An 18071-nucleotide genomic window follows, 5' to 3' on the forward strand; every position below is an offset into this window, starting at 1 on the left:
GGGAAAAACCAGTGTGCATCGATGCTCACTAGGTTGCCATTAAAGAAAAGAAGTAGTGAGCATGGTGTCTGAATTGTTTTTTAAATCCTGTTTTTTTTTCCGGAAGGCACGTTTAAACTACCCTGAACTCTGGCTAAAATCCGCCTGAACTTGCTTACTCTGGGTATGTCGGTTCCAAAAGACTGGATATGGGTTAGTGTAATTACACTCGAACGGTAACCTGGGCTTAATGCACGTGCACGGCAAGTACATAAAGACATTCTCAATGGATCACCAATTTCCGGAGTCACCATGGAAACGCATGAAGAAGAAAAAAAGAGCGCTATACTCCAGTGAGACGGAGTGTGAGATTTTAATGAAGACGTATGAAGATTATACGTCCATCAAAAAAGTTCAACCTAATTTTTACGTCTATCAAACTCAATAATTGTTTTTACAACTCAATTTACATATTTATCTAACTAAATGTCATTTTACTCCAATTCAAATAAATGTTTATCCATATTAATTTATTGTACTTATTGAACTCTCATATGTCTAAGTTTGAGGCTGCAGATATTTTCATTTTTCTAACTTTAAAATGAATGATTCAATGTGGATTTGCAATATGAAGAAGATATTCATCTATCACAGGGGTGGGCAAACTACGGGTGGACCCGCATCCATGTTTGGTCCGGCCCACGGAACAATATCAGAGACCTATGTTTTTTATTTTTATCTGGCCACACTATCAAGACCTGCATAGGACGTGACATTTTATTCTGCAGTCTGTGCTCCAACCTTTCTACATCGCAGTTCATCTTTCCTGGTTTAACTCATTCTTGTAGAGCGATTATGCTGCTTTTTTTAAACAGCGCACCCTGATCTGTGTCCTGATTGGCTGGAGACCCTGTCAATCAATCTCCTCTGTGCCCTGTCTTAGTACAGAAACGTGGAGCGCTTCAGATCTACAGAAATATGTGGTGGCGATCAGATCTTTGTTTTTTTTCTAAGATCCTGGACCTAATTTCTATGAAGGGTTGAGAATTTAACCAAGAGAAAAGGTGAAAATGTAAGAAACAGACGTGCAGGACACAGCTGCTCAGTTTTAGCGCAAACTGTGAGATGTGTGTGGAGCTGCAGCCCTCAAAGTCTCAATGGGTCAATGACGGGAGAGGAGCCACTATTTATTGTTTTATCTTTTTAATATATCAGTATACTTTTTCCTGACTTTTTTTCTTTGAAAACCAAAGTTATTTGCTCTTTTTTTAATTTCATAAATAGTGTTATTTATTTTATTAAAAAGATAATGAATTAACAACGCTTTATTATAGGGCTTTACAATAAAAGAAAGATAAAAGAAGTTTAAAGAAAAAGAGTTATTGTGGCCTCACAAGAAAATGTTTGGGACCTGCTCTAGCATCCATGTGGTGTTGGATGATTTGTTGTTTTTTATTCTTCCTATCATTCAAACACCACATGAACGCAGCATTACTCCAAGTTTTACCCGATGTACATTAAGCCGTTGGTGCAATTGGCTCTAAATTGATAACAAAAGTTTTAACCTAGAAACTCTAAAATGTTCTGTTTTAAAATATAATTTTCAATCTAAATGTTTTCATCCAGATTCCATGTTATTTCTCACTCCACGCATCTGCTCCTGGTCCGGCCCTTCTATCCAATTTTAAAACCCTATGTGGCCCGTGAGTCAAAATAATTGCCCATCCCTGATCTATCATAACTCTGAATTTAACTTCAGTTCTTAAGACATTGTGGAGCAATAGTGGTGCTAAATAATCACCATCCTCTCCCTCCCTCTCACTCATGGTGCAGAAATAATGAAATATAACAGGACAAAATAACTCGGCAAAACACAGCTAAACACTTTGGTCAAAAAGCCACACTTAAACCCCAATCCATCCAGACAGGCAAAGGGAATGGTATCCCACAATTCTTTGCGCTACCAATCTGGCAGCAGCACTACAGTTACACCTACTTAATTGAATGAATTTGAATGAAAGTAAAATAATTGATAACAACATGTTATTTTTAAGCAGACTTAACTAAAAAACTGATTTATCTTAACTAAAGCAAATAATTAAGTTAGATCAAAGTAAATAAGTTTATTTTTCCCAACATCCATGTGTGGTCTTATCACCCTCTCATGGTGGAAAAAGTATCATCTGAGCTTCTTCATCCACTAAATCATCTTCAAATGGACATTTCATGCTGCTTCACCTCTCTGTAAACAAACTAACCTTCAACTAAACCTGCTCCAGACCAGGTTATGTTCAGAGCATGAGTTACTATGGCAACTTGACATACCCTGAAACATACCTCCATTTCTGGAACAGAAAGCTGAGGTTGTACACTTCCTTAGCCTCAAACTTACCATGAGAGCTAGCATAACCTGCTTTCTGGAATACCTCCCAGGGCACTAGATCGTTTTTTTTAGTAGTTAGGGAGTAGGGAAGTAATTTGAACGTAGTCCAGGTGTATAGAATGCTGGCAAGGGACATGTAGTAGCTGCTTAGCAAGTGAGGTTGGGGAGCGAGGAGTGCCGGAGGGCCATACAAAACCACTTGCGGTTTAAATTCCTCTAAAAATCAGTTCTTCAGGTAGCTTCGACTTTCATTCATATTTTCAAGAAGGAAGCAGATTGACTGACAACATTCAGGATGTTTGACACTACTAGTCTACAATGGTGGGCTTCAAAAAGCTGAGTGTCATCTGAAGAACTGTGGAACATTATTCCATTATGAGTGACTGAGAATTTACTGGCTGGACCGCTGAGGTCCAAGAATTCAAATTCTGGGGCATTTACATGTCATGGAGATTCAGATTTATGAATCATACATTCAGTTTTTCTGCTGCCTCTGCTTGGAACTCTCTCCAAACTGAACTGAAATGGTCTAAACCTGTTTCATTCTAATTTCTTCATTACTTTATGTGTAGCAGAAAAAAAGATTTCATACAGTAATGGCATTGTTTTTAACCTAATTTTAATTTTGTTACTGATTACTAGTGCACCTTGCATCTCCTAAATGTTATTATTCTAATGATGCTAACTTGATAATAACTTAAGCACCTTCTATCTGACTACATTTCACAACACAGCCCCCTTGCTTCACCTTATACATTTTAAATTGTAATAACTCCAAGGTCATTGTTTTGATTAATATTATAACTATATTCCTTTGACGTGTGGTGCTGACCTCTTTGAGGGTGACCTCAATGGGTTTACTTCATTAAATAAAGGATAAATAAAATAAATGGTCACAGTGGAAACAATATGATTCTTCAAGATATGGATACCACCTATGGACACTACCTGATAATTCCAACCACTTTTCTAGTCTGTAAGTATTTCCTAATCCATGATAAAAGGCTGCATTCATATTAAGCAGCACTAAAACTAATGTTTCCTTTAAATCAGTAATGATGTAGATGGTATTTAAGGCTTTAACAAGTGCTACCCCAATTCAAGTAATATTTAATTTATTTTTTATAATGTGCCATTTTTAATCAAGGTTTTAAGAGTGCTTCACAAAAAGTTAAATATCAAGTCAAGCAATCATTATAATCACATTTTTAATGAAAGGACAGAACCCTGGATAGTTTTTATAACAGAAGCCGGGTCCTTAGAGATCTGGTGAGTAACTCAGTCACTCTGTAAAAGTTCAGAGTGGAGGTTTCTAAGAGTCCATTTTTGTTATCTAACATAATTTATGTGAAAAATAAATATGATTTAAAATCGAAGTTTTAAAAATTTATTCCAGTCTAAAAAAAGAGTAACCTAAATCAAGTCCTGAACTTTATCCATCCATTTCCTTAACCCGCTGTACGCCTTTCAGGGAGCCTAATCTGGCTACTGTTGGGCGAAGGTGTGGTCCATCTAGGACAGGTCGCCAGTATTGTCGCTGTGCCATACAAATACATACCCTCAAACACTAACAGTCACACTTAGGGAAATTTAGAGTAATAAATCAAACAATAAAATGTGTTTTTGGACTGTGGTAGGAAGTCAGAGTCCCCAGAGAAAACCCACACATGCACTGGGAGAACATGCAAACTCCACACAGAAAGCTGGGATTTGAATCAGGGCCTTTTCACAGTGAGGCACATGTGCTAACCACTGCCCACCATGCAGCCCTCCAAATTATTATAAATCATTGGTTTAAGGTGATAAATCCCTCAGAGCAGGAAGCCTCACCTCCATGCCATTAACGTCAATGCGTGCACGCACGCTGTACTTCTGACCAATCAGCCGGAGCTTAGGGACGCAGTAAAGCAGCCGGTCATAAAACTGTGGAACACACAAATTATCATTACTGCCGCTGCTTTGGACCCAGATCAGCAAAGCTTAAAAAACAAACTTAATACCAGAATCAGGTATCGGTCCTGAGTGGTGCCATTTTTGTTGGACAGTTTGAGGATGTGTCCCTCTTTGAGCAGCTCGTTCGTTGGATTAACAATGTCCTCCTCTCCACCCAACAGCTCGTACACCTTCAGAAGCTTCCTCATGCGTTCCTGATGGAAAAATAGAATTTAGGTTCTTTTGGTTCACTGACAAGCACACAAGTAACTGTGTGATTTTCCATCATCATAAGTGATGAATCTATGATATTAATGTTAACTCCAGTTTTTAACTCATTAGGTCTTGTTCTGAAGTATGCAGCTATAAATGACACCTCAATTCCAGAAAGATATTTCTGTTGCTTTAAAATCCCTCAGTCTTACCATCTTCCTGATTGCGGCATTGGAGTGTTCGGCTGCAGTAGCAATCAGCTCCAGAGACTCTACAGATACAGACACATGTGCAGACCATCAGACTCTGGCATAAGAAGAGGGTAAGAAGTAGTGCCTAAAGTTTAAACTGCAATATCATTCAGATTTTATCTCAGAAAAATGCAAAATGCACCCTCCATTTACTCCACATCCTTCATCAGATGTAGAACCTTCATAAGCTGTAGATTCATCTTTAACAGCTGTAAATTATTATATGCTCTAGACCAGGGGTGCTCACACTTTTTTGGCATGTGAGCTACTTTTGAGTCGACAATGTCTGGAAGATCTTCCTGTGTGCATATATATATATATATATATATATATATTGGAAATGGCAATGGAAATTGATCAATTAGCATGGAAATGGGGCAATTACCATCACAATGGCAAGCAATTAACATCACCCAGTGAGGGTCTTTGGACAAGACCCTTAGCGCTACCGCCTACTTCACAACATAAGAGACAATGACCAACATGTCATGCCGGTTCAGACGTCGCCCGACCAAACAAGGTCTGCGTCAGGTGCTGAGGGACCAGAGCACCCTGATGGAAACAGATACCTGGAAAGACCTCAGACCTCTCTGTCCAGAAAAGCGCAGTGCTAGGAACAGCTAAGATACTGCCCAGGACCCTCCAGCTCCAAGGCCTCTGGTAGAGGACCCGAGCTTGGAGGAGAAACCACCCGCGGAGGGTGAGTGGGGCGTGTTTTTTTTCTTTCTTATATATATATATATATATATATATATATATATATATATATATATATATATACTATTAGTAAGTAGTATTTTACTATTTACCAACATTTACTATTAGTAAATGTTTGTTTATGGGTTACATGTTTGTTTGAACATTATTGTTTATGTACTGATGATTAAAAACTACACAGTAAGATTACACAAAGATACTTTTGTATTAACAGATGAGGCGTTTTATTACAAAGACAGAAAGCAGCGACTATCATGTGTCATGTTCTGCTGTAAGGCGTGCTGTTGGGGGAGTGTGGCATTTCCAAAGCGCTGCTAGCTCCGTACGAAGCGCGTGCCACGGAAAAAAAATGCTTCCTTAATGAACTCGTATTTACAGGGCGAGAACTGCACAGCTGATGGCAGGAGGACAAAATAAACACTTCAATAAACACTCCGGTTGTCCGGAGTGGTCTTCTGCCGGAGTGGTCTTCTGCCGGGGACTTGACCTGCCACGGGACAGAAAGCGACTTTCTGATGACAGAATTTGTGCTCAGTGAATTTAAACATGCATTTGCAGTGACGTATTTTTCAGAGAATGTCCGATTGGCCGTTCTGCACATCAGTCATGTCCCGTTCTTCTCAGTGAGGATTTTGATTGGCTGGTGGATTTTTTAGAAGTCCTTTTTATTTTGGTTATTTATCTTTGCTGACCTCCAATCTACCCTCATGAATGAGGGTAGATTGAAGATCGACCGGTCGATCGCGATCTACGTAATGAGCACCCCTCCTCTAGACTCTCTTGCATAAATTGCTGACCCTTTATGAAATGCAGAACTTGCACTCGTTTTTGACCTCTTCTTTAAGCCAAAAAACACCTGCTGTACACTTCATTGATGTAGATCCCTCAATAGCTGCCTTTTATAATATTGTTGTTAATATCATATATTGTTGATATCATATCCCTTCATGAGTCGCCACAGCAAATCAGCTTTCACTGACTTGCACAGGTGGTTTTGGAGATTTTTTGTAAAAAAAGGATTCCCTTCCTTCTGCACACCTGTCCAGGCTCTCTGGCAGCAGGTATGTGCCGATCTATCAGTCTGGCTTAAGGTTTCAATCACGGCTTCACCGTCACTTTGTGTGCTTAGTGACATGAGTGCCATCGATTTAGAAGGAGGATTAATATCTATCATTTTCATAACTCTTTGTATTGCTAAAAAAACAATTTTAATAAATTGGAAAAACAAGAAAAATATAAATATTAAAGCTACAAGTAGCATTTAGCGGGCCCGAGCACGTGCCACCGCCTGGCACGAGCGACCGCCCCGTGAGCAACGCCCTGCTCGAGCCATTCTCGTTGTTTTTTCTTGTCCATTCTGGAGCTCCAAGATAATGTTAATATGACAGCAGCCTGTGTGTGGGGGGGGGGGGGACTGTATTCTGTTCCCTTAAAGGACAAAGACTTATGCATATAGCATGAAAAAATTTTTTTAAATCTAAGCCTCATTTAGACCTGCTCAATTTCTCATCAAGTAGAAGAAGGTTTTTATCAGATTAAGAAACAAGCAATGATGATAATTGCTATCACTGTTCCTAAGAATGAGAACAATAGAACTCATTCAATTTCCACTACAATGTCTAGATGAGTGTCAGCTATGTCTGATAACTTTGCCAAATAGCTGGACCGGGATCTTGCAAAGTGCAGAGGGTTTACGTCCAGTGTGATGAGTCTGTGGACGGCAACAGTACAGCATAGCCTTTGGTTTCCACAAGAGAAGAACTCCTGACACATCTGCCCTAACAGACAACTACAAGAGGAGTTGAAATGTATAACACGGTGAAGGAGTTTTTGTGCAGAAAAAGGTACCATTAGAAAAGCCAGTAGCAGTGACTGCAGACAGGTTTCATCACTCACTGTAAGCTGTAAAGCTGACCCAGACTTTCCAAAATGTCTGCATTACTGCTGCGTCATTCACCAGTAGGCCTTATGTGCAGAAGTGATTGGTTCTGGACACATAATGACTCCTATTGTGAAAATCATAAAAAAAAACCTCAGCTGCAAAGCAAAACAGAACAGGATTTTTAAGGTGCTATTGGTGGAGATATCTGCTGAATATGGTGAATATGAATATGGTGAATCTGAACTTGTATTCTTGACTGACATTACTGGAAAACTAAACCACTTGATCTGCGAGCTGCAAGACATTGGCAAAACTATATTTTTTTATTGACCAGCCTGCCTGAGCCAGTGTTTTTCTTGTGGGGATCTTTTCTGCCAGGGCTTTCCGGCTTGGTCAGTGGATGTTGCTGCAGTTGTCTCCCTTGCTGGGACAGCTGGAGTTAAACATAGCAGCCTCACGGCTGTGAAGTGGACCCCGTTGCTGTCCCAGTCTGGATGGGCACTGTGGTGATGTTCCAATGTTCAGGCTGGCTCCTGGTATGAAGAGATTCCCAATTACCATTTCCTAACCGCAGAGCCAAGGATGTGTTTACATGTTTAGGTCAAAAATGTGATGAACAGCTTCATGTTGTCTATTGATGTAAGTTTAAACCTAAACATGCCACCCTGTTACTAATCCAGTTGATGTGGTTCTCCACCTGTGTCTAGGTGATAGAAAAGCATTTTTTTATATTTAGAGCTCTAAGCAAACAAACAGTTGTCTATACAAAAGACATTTTTACAATTGTGCACTTTTAGCAGGACTCTGAGTACATGTGACCAATGTATGGTGGATGTTCACAGACTTTGTTTAAAACTGAAGGTGACAGAGACTTTGGAGAAGTAGCTACATTGTTCTGGACTTCTTTGTTTCACTCACAGAAAAGTTAAATTGGTGGTGCTGAAAAAAATTATCTTTTTAAAATTGCAATTTCTAATTTGGGTTTTACATTTTGTGTTCCATTTTTTGTGATTTTATTAGAAAGATTTGTTATTTATTTGGTGTTTAAAGGTGGTACATATTGTATATACACAATCTTCTTAGAGACATTTGCTATATGTTGTGTTTGTTGTCATTGTAGTTTAATTTTATTGGATGTATTGAAAGGAAATGAAAAGAAGTTGCAGCATTGATTAAAAAAAGCATAAAAGAGACATTTACTGTCTGATGTTACATCTGTAGGAGTGTACTGAGGCTGGGTTTTGTTTTGGAGCACATTCATATGTTTTGTTTGTAAAAAAAAAAAAAAAAAAGATAAAATATAAAGTTAATTGTATTTTGGATGAATAAAAAAGCAATGATTAGTGCTAAGGATGTATAAAAGACAAACAAAACAAAGGAAAATGCTGTATTTTAGGGTTGAACTAGGCTTTCTAACTGTTCTACTTTCTGTCTGCCACTCCTGGCTAATTTACATGTGAGCACACAGCCGGGGGTTGGGGGGGGGGGGCTAACTCCACTCCTGCAGCAGGGGAGACTGATGAAAAGCTTGAGGATGTAAGATTGAATAAATAAAATCCTAGAGTTGACCAGTTCATTTTATAAATGTAAATATTTTTTATTTTGGTGCTGATAAACTAAACAGAAGTTATGATAAAAATATTTGCTTGAGTCAAAATGTCCCAAAATTTGCTTTTAGCACAATAGGGTGATTAAGGTGGTTAAATGTTTCTCGTACGTATAGAGCTGCTTTTCAAACGTGGAGCTTTGTAGGACGCATCTAATTCTGAAATCTCAGCTTCCTGAGACAAACGGCTGATTTCCTATAAAGCTTGATTATATGACTGCAACGGAATCGACCACTTCCTGTTTGGCAGTGCCTTACGCAGGCACCGTCAGATGTGCAGCCATGAAACTTGAGATGATGAGAGAAAAGCGTTCTGAGTATCTCCAGTTTTAATTTCATGCACATCGGAAAAAGCACATAGAAAATACAGGGCAGAATGTGCCCCATGCAATAACTAGGTGGCGCTATAGAGCTCGTCCAAAGTTGTCATATCCATTGGTTCAGAATGGAAGCCTCATCACCTCTATTGAATTTCAGTGAGATTGGACAAGGAATGTGCACGTGAGAGCAACTTTTGTGTGCATGGCGAGACGCCCAACTTCACCGCTCTGTCACGACCACACCCCCGCATTGAAAGTTATGGCTTTTTATCAGAGTAAACTTCAATGGCTTTTCAACAGGTGGACATCATTTTGAGGTGTGTCAGCTCATCCTACTCGGAGCAGTGATGCTCCAAGTAAAACATGTCATTTCCTTTTGCCAGCAGGTGGCGCTACACCTGTTCTGGATTTTTCCACTTCTGATGTGGTCAGGGTCAGACTACAATCATGCATATCAATTTTGGATCAGATTGGATTTTGCATGGCTGAGTAATGGCCATTTTTCTTTTCATGGCGTGTTTTCAAAATGACCTCCATTTTCGACGCGCCGCCACGGTCACAAACATCCGTAAAAACTTAAAAGCTTCGCAATTTAACATCGGACATGTGTTTAGTTTACAAAACCAAAGTTTGGAGTCATTACTCCAAAATCTCTAGGAGGAGTTCGTTCTAGAGCGAGGCCTGCAATTGTCCAAAATGAAGCAAAAATGACATATTGACCTCAATATAGCAGACTTCCTGTGCGAGTGACAGGTGGGTCCTTTCAGACTTTTTTGTAGGTCTCCATCTGAAGAACATGCCCTGTAAAAATCAAGCTTGTACGTTAAAGCGTATGCGGGGCGTCGGGACAAAAGTCACTGTAGGTGGCGCTATCGAGCCGTTTTTGTGCGCCCATGCCAATCTCCTATAAAATACGAAATTTTTCGCGACTCCTGATGTGTGTGCCAAATTTGGTGAGTTTTGGGGTATGTTAAAGGCCTCAAAAAGGCGACTCTTCCGGTAGAATAATAATAATAATAATAATAATAATAATAATAAACATTCGAATTACAATAGGGTCCTTGCACTCCGTGCTCGGGCCCTAATAAGTCAATACAGAAATCTGCTGTTTGATCATATCAGCTTGGAAAAAAAGGCAGCACAAAGTTCAAGTAACTTTGAAAGAACTCAGTCTCTCTGGTCTCCCATTGCTAACTCCATGACTCAGGGGGTGGGATGCCTGGTCGTCGCTGCTCCTTGTCTGTCTGCTGTGGTTAGGGGTGGGGGTCGGGGCCTACCAGTGCCAATTGGGGGGCGGTGGGGAGGCCTGACCAGAGCTCTCCCAGGGGCAGCGCCTGGGGGCAGGGGCCTGGGCTTGCTCTGGGGGGGCGGCTTTTTCTGGATCCTCTCTGAGGGGACCTGGGCCCTATGCTGGGGGGGGCTGGGGGACAGCTGTTTGACCACCGGGGGACAGTCTACCAGCTGTCCTCAACTTACCCCCTTCCTCATATAATCTCATATTAGGGTGAGGGGGTGGGGGATTTAGCCTGCAATGCACCATGGGGGGAGGAGCTACTTGGCAGTGGTCCCCCTCCCATGGTTGCCGTATGGAATGGGCCCCGCCTCTCTCGGTTTTATTTGCAACTTAGACATTTAGGGCCCCTTGGTGGGGAGGGTGATGGGACATCACTGAGTATTCAGGAGATGTCCCGTCAGTGCCCTACCCACCAATGTGGATAGCTCCAATAATGCTAGCGATTTTTGCTGCAGGATTAGGTAGTAAACTAGATGGAGGGCCTATAAACAGATGATGGAAAGTGGGGGTGAGCTTACTCAGGGCCAACAGTCCTGCCTTTAACAGAGAGATGAATGTCTTTGTTTTTTCTAACTTGTCCTGCCCAACAGTTGAGAGAAGAAAGCCTTTTGTGTTGGGCATATTTTACTGTCACAACAGGGATTATGAATTTTTGGACAACCAAAGTGTATACAGCCAGGACCATAAATATTTGGACAGAGACATTTTTTCTAATATAGTTTCTGTACATTACCACAGTGAATTTTAAATAAGACCACTCAGATGCAATTGAAGTGCAGATTTTCAGCTTTTATTCCATGGGTTGAACAAAAAGATTGCATGAAAATGTGAAAAAAATAAAGCATTTTTTAAACACAATCCCTTCATTTCATGGGCTCAGAAGTAATTGGACAATTGACTTCCATGCTATTGCATGGGCAGGTGAGGGTAATTCCCTTGTTATGTCATCATGAGTGAAGCAGATAAAAGGCCTGGAGTTGATTAGAGGACTTGTGCTTGAATTTTGAAGATTTGCTGTGAACAGACAACATGCGGTCAAAGGAGCTCTCCATGCAGGTGAAAAGAACCATCATTAAGCTGAGAAAACAGAAAAAAAAAACATGCCAGAAACTGCTACAGTATTAGGAGTGGCATAATCAACAGTGTGGTACATCCTGAGAAAGAAAGAAAGCACTGGTGAACTCAGCAACCCAAAAAGACCTGGACGTCCACGGAAGAGAACAGTGGTGGATGATGGCAGAATCATTTCCATGGTGAAGAGGAACCCGTTCACAACAGCCAACCAAGTGAACAACACTCTCCAGGAGGTAGGCGTATCAATATCCAAGTCTACCATCAAAAGAAGACTGCATGAAAGTAGATACAGAGGGTACCCTGCAAGATGCAGGCCACTCATAAGCCTCTAGAATAGGAAGGCTAGATTGGACTTTGCTAAAAAGCATCTAAAAAAAGCCAGCACAGTTCTGGAAAAACATTCTTTGGACAGATGAAACCAAAATTAACCTCTACCAGAATGATCGCAAGACAAAAGTATGGAGAAGGCGTGGAGAAGCTCCTGATCCAAAGCACACTACATCATCAGTAAAACACGGTGGAGGCAGTGTGATGGTCTGGGCGTGCATGGCTGCTAGTGGCACTGGGACACTAGTGTTTATTGATGACGTGACACAGGACAGAAGCAGCCCAATGAATTCTGAGGTGTTCAGAGACAAACTCTCTGCACAGATCCAGGTGAATGCAGCCAAACTGATTGGACGGCGTTTCATAATACAGATGGACAACGACCCAAAACATACAGCCAAAACAACTCAGGAGTTTATTAAAGCAAAGAAGTGGAATATTCTTAAATGGCCAAGTCACCTGGGGCCTCATTTATAAAACTTTTCGTAGGATTTGCATCAGAAGTGGCATACGGATGAAACATAGGACGTGCGTACGCACAGAAATATTCGGATTTATAAAACCGTGCGCACGCACATCTTACGGATTTTTCCCTTAATAAATCACAATCAATTCTAAATGTAGCGCAGCTTTTGCCGCTTCATGACACGCCCATAGTTGCCTATAAATAGTCAGTGAAACGCCCACAAGTTAATATTCATTGATTGCGAAATCATGGCAAACACAGAGAGGAAATCAAAAAAACACAACTTCACTCAATGTGAAGTAGAAGTTATCGTTGGCGAGGTGGAAAAGAGGAAAAAATTGTTGTTTGGAGGGCACAGTGTGGGCATTACTAATGCCAAAAAGGCACTTGAGTGGCAAACGGTGGCAGACGCCAGGAATCCTAGTGTTGTTAGGACTTGAAGTGGGACTGGCACGGCGTGGTTCCTCCGAGTGCTCCTCTGTAACGCCGGGCCCAAAAGCCTGCAGAGGTCCAACAGGACGGCTCGAGGAACTCGGAACCGGCTCATAAGCCACTCGTCCTCGTTTGCCAGCAAGTCTTCTTGCTGTCTAAAGATGCGTTCACTCCAAATTCTTCCATTTACCACATCTTCTAAGAGCGCAAGATCAGCCATTGTGCGTCATTACGCATTGTGATGGGGCATTTTATTTCCATCCATTTAATTACATCTGACAAGCTACAGATGTCCGTAATAATCGACGTGGAAATGGGAAATTGTTCAGCGCAAATGTAATGTCTTGTTGCTTTCTGAATGGTTGAGACATACGCCATACATTGTTTTATCAAAAATAAAACAAACTAAAGACATGAATACCATAATTCCGTAGCTTATGATGAAATGTTTTGCTATGAAAACAACTTTCCCCAGTGGACAATTAATACATCTGTCCGTCTAATTGCACCTATATCTGCTCCACCAGACGGACACATTAACGAGAATATCAGTTTTGTACATTATTTCGTTCTGTTAACTATATTATTTATGAGGATGAATTGCACAACATGCCAATATTGCAGAACATATTTCACTTTTCTTTTTGCAAATATGTGTTCATTTGAATTTCTGTTGTAATTTTCGTTTGATTTTTTTTGTTTGTTTCACTGCTGATCGATCAAACGGGTGTTCGTGTAGGCTGTTAATTGTAAGACTTGCTTTGTGAAGTCTTCTTGTTATTTATGAGAGGCAGTATTGTCATTTTCACTTTCACGTGTTTCTTCCATCTGTCAACCGTGTCGCCATTTCTCATTTCACCCGTTTTTGTGCGTACGCCTGGGTCAGAGCTTGTGTGAAGGACCGCACATTTGCCCGTCAAGTTTTTTTTTTTTTTTATAAAAATCAATTATTGCGTAGAGAGTGGCGTACACCTTTTATGCGTACGCAACGTTTATAAGGCCCCTGATCTTAACCCAATTGAGCAGCATTTCACTTGTTGAAGACTAAGCTTCAGACAGAAAGGCCCACAAACAAACAGCAACTGAAAGCCGCTGCAGTAAAGGCCTGGCTGAGCATTCAGAAGGAGAAAACCCAGCATCTGGTGATGTCCATGAGTTCAAGACTTCAGGCTGTCATTGCCAGCAAAGGCTTTCCAACCAAACATTAGGAATGACCATTTGGTTTTCAGGTTGTCCAATTACTTACCAGCCCCTGAAATGAAGGGATTGTGTTAAAAAATGCTTTAGTTTTTCACATTTTTATGCAATCTTTTTGTTCAACCCATGGAATAAAAGCTGAAAGTCTGGGGGGACTCAAGATGGCGGCGTAGAAGGGTTGATTTTCTCTTAGCTCTGCACCACTTCACTGTTTTTTTCAGCATAACCCCACTAAATCTGTCATCTACATCCTTTTTAAGGAAAAATAAGTAAAAACTGGCTTTTTATTATGAGCATTGATGAGTATTTTTTGAAGTGCCAGGACAAGATGCCACCGAAAGAGAGTAGAAAATCGGCTAAGACGAACAAGCCCGAAGCCACTGCTAGCTAGCCCGGCCAGCCTTCGATAGCTGAGGAGCAACAGGCACTAAATGACGCCGAGAGTGCTCTGGATCCGGCTTTTCGTCAAACCATACAAGTAATAACTGCAAACATAACTAAGGTGATAGACGAGAGGCTGTGCCCACTTTCAAGGTTGCTGGAGACCCATTCTCAACAGCTGAAGGAAATCGAGGAACGAACTACCGAAATGGAGGATCGGATCTCAGCGACGGAATACACTACCGACGTGGCCAAAAAACGGATCAAGGCGCTGGAAAGCCAAATACAGGCTATGACAGAGCATGTGGATGATCTGGAGAACAGAGGCAGGAGAAAGAATATACGAATTATCGGCTTACCAGAAGAGGCAGAGGGAAGTAACCCCACAAGGTTTTTCGAAACCTGGATCCCCAGCCTGCTCGGGATGGAGGCCAAAAACGGCCGTGTTAAAATTGAAAGGGCGCATCGCACCCTAGCTCCCAAGCCGGGCCCGAATCAACGACCTCGCCCCGTCCTGATCAGATTTCACAACTTTGTTGACAAACAGAGGGTCCTGGACGCAGCAAGACGCAATGGGTCTGTGAAATTTCAGGAGTCGAACATCATGTTTTTCCAGGATCTGTCAGCTGCAGTCATGCCCAAGCGGAAAGGATTTTACGAGGTTAAAAAACATCTGCGGTACACCAGCGCCAAATACATGATGCTGTACCCTGCCACCTTGAAAATCCTACATCATGGAGAGGCCAGGAGCTTCGACTCACCTGAGAGGGCCATGGCATTTACTGTCACTCTAAAATAATCTGCACGTGAGTCACAGGCGTCTCGGGATAGTTCCTGTCTCTCTCTCTCTTACGGAGCACTGCTCAGTTTGTTACAACCGTTCAGTTGGCTATATGCTCTACAGAAATTTGTTTGGTTTGACTTTGCTCCACTCCTGCTCAGAGTGGCTTCAATTTAGTGAAGCACATGAAACATTTAATTAATGCCATATTTTTATTTAACATGGTTTAATTCCCTTTCCCCAGAGGGAGGTTTTTCTTTTCGCTTCATTTTATTATACTTTTAAAGGTGGTTACCATGATAATAGTGGGTTGGTTTTTATTTTTGTATGTGTGTGTATGTGCGTGTGCGCGTGCATATATGCATTTATATGTATATACTTTTTTTTTCTTCTTTACATACGGAGCCTTAAGAGATGTAATCTGTGAGTGTGTAAGAGTATGGAGGGGTTTATGTTCTATGTCTGTTAATTTTGTTGTTGTTGTTTTTTCTGATTTTTTCGTTGGGTTACAGCCGGGTGAAAAATCAACATAAGATTTATGGCACAAGCGGGAGCTTACATCTTTTCTTTAGTGGAAAACATTATGGTTCTTGACACATTAAGATTGTACACTTGGAATATCAAAGGAAGTCATTCTCCTATTAAACGGAAGAAGATTTTGATGTCCCTGAAAAAGGAAAAGGTTGACATTACTATGCTACAAGAAACCCACCTGAATGATGAAGAGCATTTAAAGCTGCGACAGTGTGGTTTTGACCAGGTCTAATTCTCCTCCTTTACCAGTAAAAGTAGGGGTGTGGCAATACTAATTAGGAAAAACTTGCCAGTTAAAGTGTCCAAATGTATTCAAGATAAGTGTGGAAGATTTGTGCTCATCTCAGCCTCCTTGCATGGGGAAAATTTTGCCCTTCTTAATGTTTATTATCTACCAGGCAATCCTCTTAATTTTTTAGTGGATGTTTTTAACAAGATATCTGAGTTCGCAGTGGAAAACACAATTATAGGAGGCGACTTCAACTGTCTCATGAACCCTTTGATAGATAGATAGATTACCTGCTGGCAATACGCCCCATCAAAACAGTCGAGACAAATTTTTGGACTTTGTGAAGAATTGAGGTATGTGGATGTTTGGAGGACACTTCATCCAAAAGAAAAAGAATTCACTTTTTTCTCTAACCCTCACAAATGCTACACAAGAATTGATTTTTTCTTTGCCCCAAAACAACTCTTACAATCTGTAGTTTCTTGTTCAATCGGTAATATTGTAAAATCAGATAATGCAGCAACATATCTGAACGTTTCACTCAAAAAACAACCAAAAAAACCCTGCATGCTGGAAAATGGACAGCACACTGTTGCAAGATCAGGCCTTTGTGTCATACTTCTCAACAGAGTTTAGGGCGTTTCTCTCCATTAATACTCCTTCCGTCGACACTCCATCTCTGCTCTGGGAAACTGCAAAGGCTTATGCTAGGGGCTTAATTATATCCTACTCTGCCACCAAAAGACGCCAAAACTTGGAACAGCAAACTCTACTGGAAAGAAGATTAAACGAATCACAAATGGAATACATAAAGAAACCGACAGCAGCTAAACTAAAAGAAACTGTTGCTATTCGCGCTACGCTAGACTCCCTTCTAACAAATAAAGCAGGGGAAAAATTAGAATATGCTAAACAAAAATTATTTGAATTTGGAGATAAGCCAGGAAAATACTTAGCTACCCTAACAAAAAAGCGAAGGGCAACCCAGATGATTGAGTCAATCCTGAGTGAGTCGGGGACCTGTTTATCAGATCCTAAATTAATTAATTACACCTTCAGAAGCTTTTACACTAAACTATGTAAGTCAGAAAACACCAACAATGTCAAAACCTTAATAGAGGCCTTCTTTTCTGAGATAAACCTCCCAACTATATCTCAGGATTCAAGACTGAAATTAAATGCCCCGATCTCTGCCCCTGAATTACATCAGGCTATTAATCACCTCCAAACAGGCAAAGCTCCAGGCGGCGATGGACTCGGAAGCGAGTTTTATAAAGCATTTCAAAACCTTCTCACAGAGCCTATGTTAAATATGTTCAATCATTCATTTAAATGCGGAACTCTACCCCCTTCGTTAAGAGAAGCTAATATCTCCCTTATCCATAAAAAAGGCAAACCCTCCGAGGAATGCGGCTCATATAAACCAATTTCGCTGTTAAATGTTGATCTAAAAATCCTCTCAAATGTGTTAGCAATACGCTTGGAGAACCTTCTGCCACTTATTGTTAAGGAAGATCAAACTGGCTTTATTAAGTGTCGGAACTCGTATAATAATGTTAGAAGGAGATTAAATATCATTCAACTCTCTGACCAAAAAGCTTTGGACGGTTTGGTAATTTCCCTGGATGCGGAAAAAGCCTTTGACCGAGTAGAATGGTCGTACTTATTCTTAACACTTCAAAAGTTCGGTGTGGGTGATGGCTTTATTAACTGGATAAAGGTCTTATATACTCAGCCACTGGCTGCAGTTAGAACTAATGGCTTAAGGTCAGCTAATTTTGTGGTCCAGAGGGGTTGCAGACAGGGCTGCCCCTTGTTACCTCTTCTGTTTGTACTGGCAATAAAACCACTAGCAGAATATATCAGGCAGGACCCTCTAATGATAGGACTGGATCTGGGGGGGGAAATCACACAAGATCACACTATATGCGGACGATGTATTATTATTTCTGAGAAACCCCTCTCTATCGGTCCCTCGCCTTAGTCAGATCATGACAAGGTTTGCTGCCTTCTCGGGTTACAAGATAAATTTATGCAAATCAGAGGCAATGCCCCTTGGTTATGTGCAGCAAC

General features: G+C 40.9%; 1 protein-coding gene across 2 annotated transcripts in view; it reads right to left on the reverse strand.

The window, feature by feature from the left end:
- The window catches only part of LOC101174072 (FYVE, RhoGEF and PH domain-containing protein 1), a 72456-nt gene that overhangs the window by 9260 nt on the left and 45125 nt on the right, over positions 1 to 18071 (reverse strand). For both annotated transcript variants that reach the window (XM_023957124.1, XM_023957125.1), the window contains 3 exons: positions 4720 to 4778; positions 4363 to 4509; positions 4193 to 4285 (listed from right to left, as the gene is read on the reverse strand). In XM_023957124.1, coding sequence (XP_023812892.1) covers positions 4193 to 4285; positions 4363 to 4509; positions 4720 to 4778 — 299 coding nt within the window. The remainder of the gene's footprint in view (positions 1 to 4192; positions 4286 to 4362; positions 4510 to 4719; positions 4779 to 18071) is intronic.

Source organism: Oryzias latipes, chromosome 7, assembly GCF_002234675.1.
Source record: "Oryzias latipes chromosome 7, ASM223467v1".
Classification (NCBI taxonomy): Eukaryota; Metazoa; Chordata; class Actinopteri; order Beloniformes; family Adrianichthyidae; genus Oryzias; species Oryzias latipes.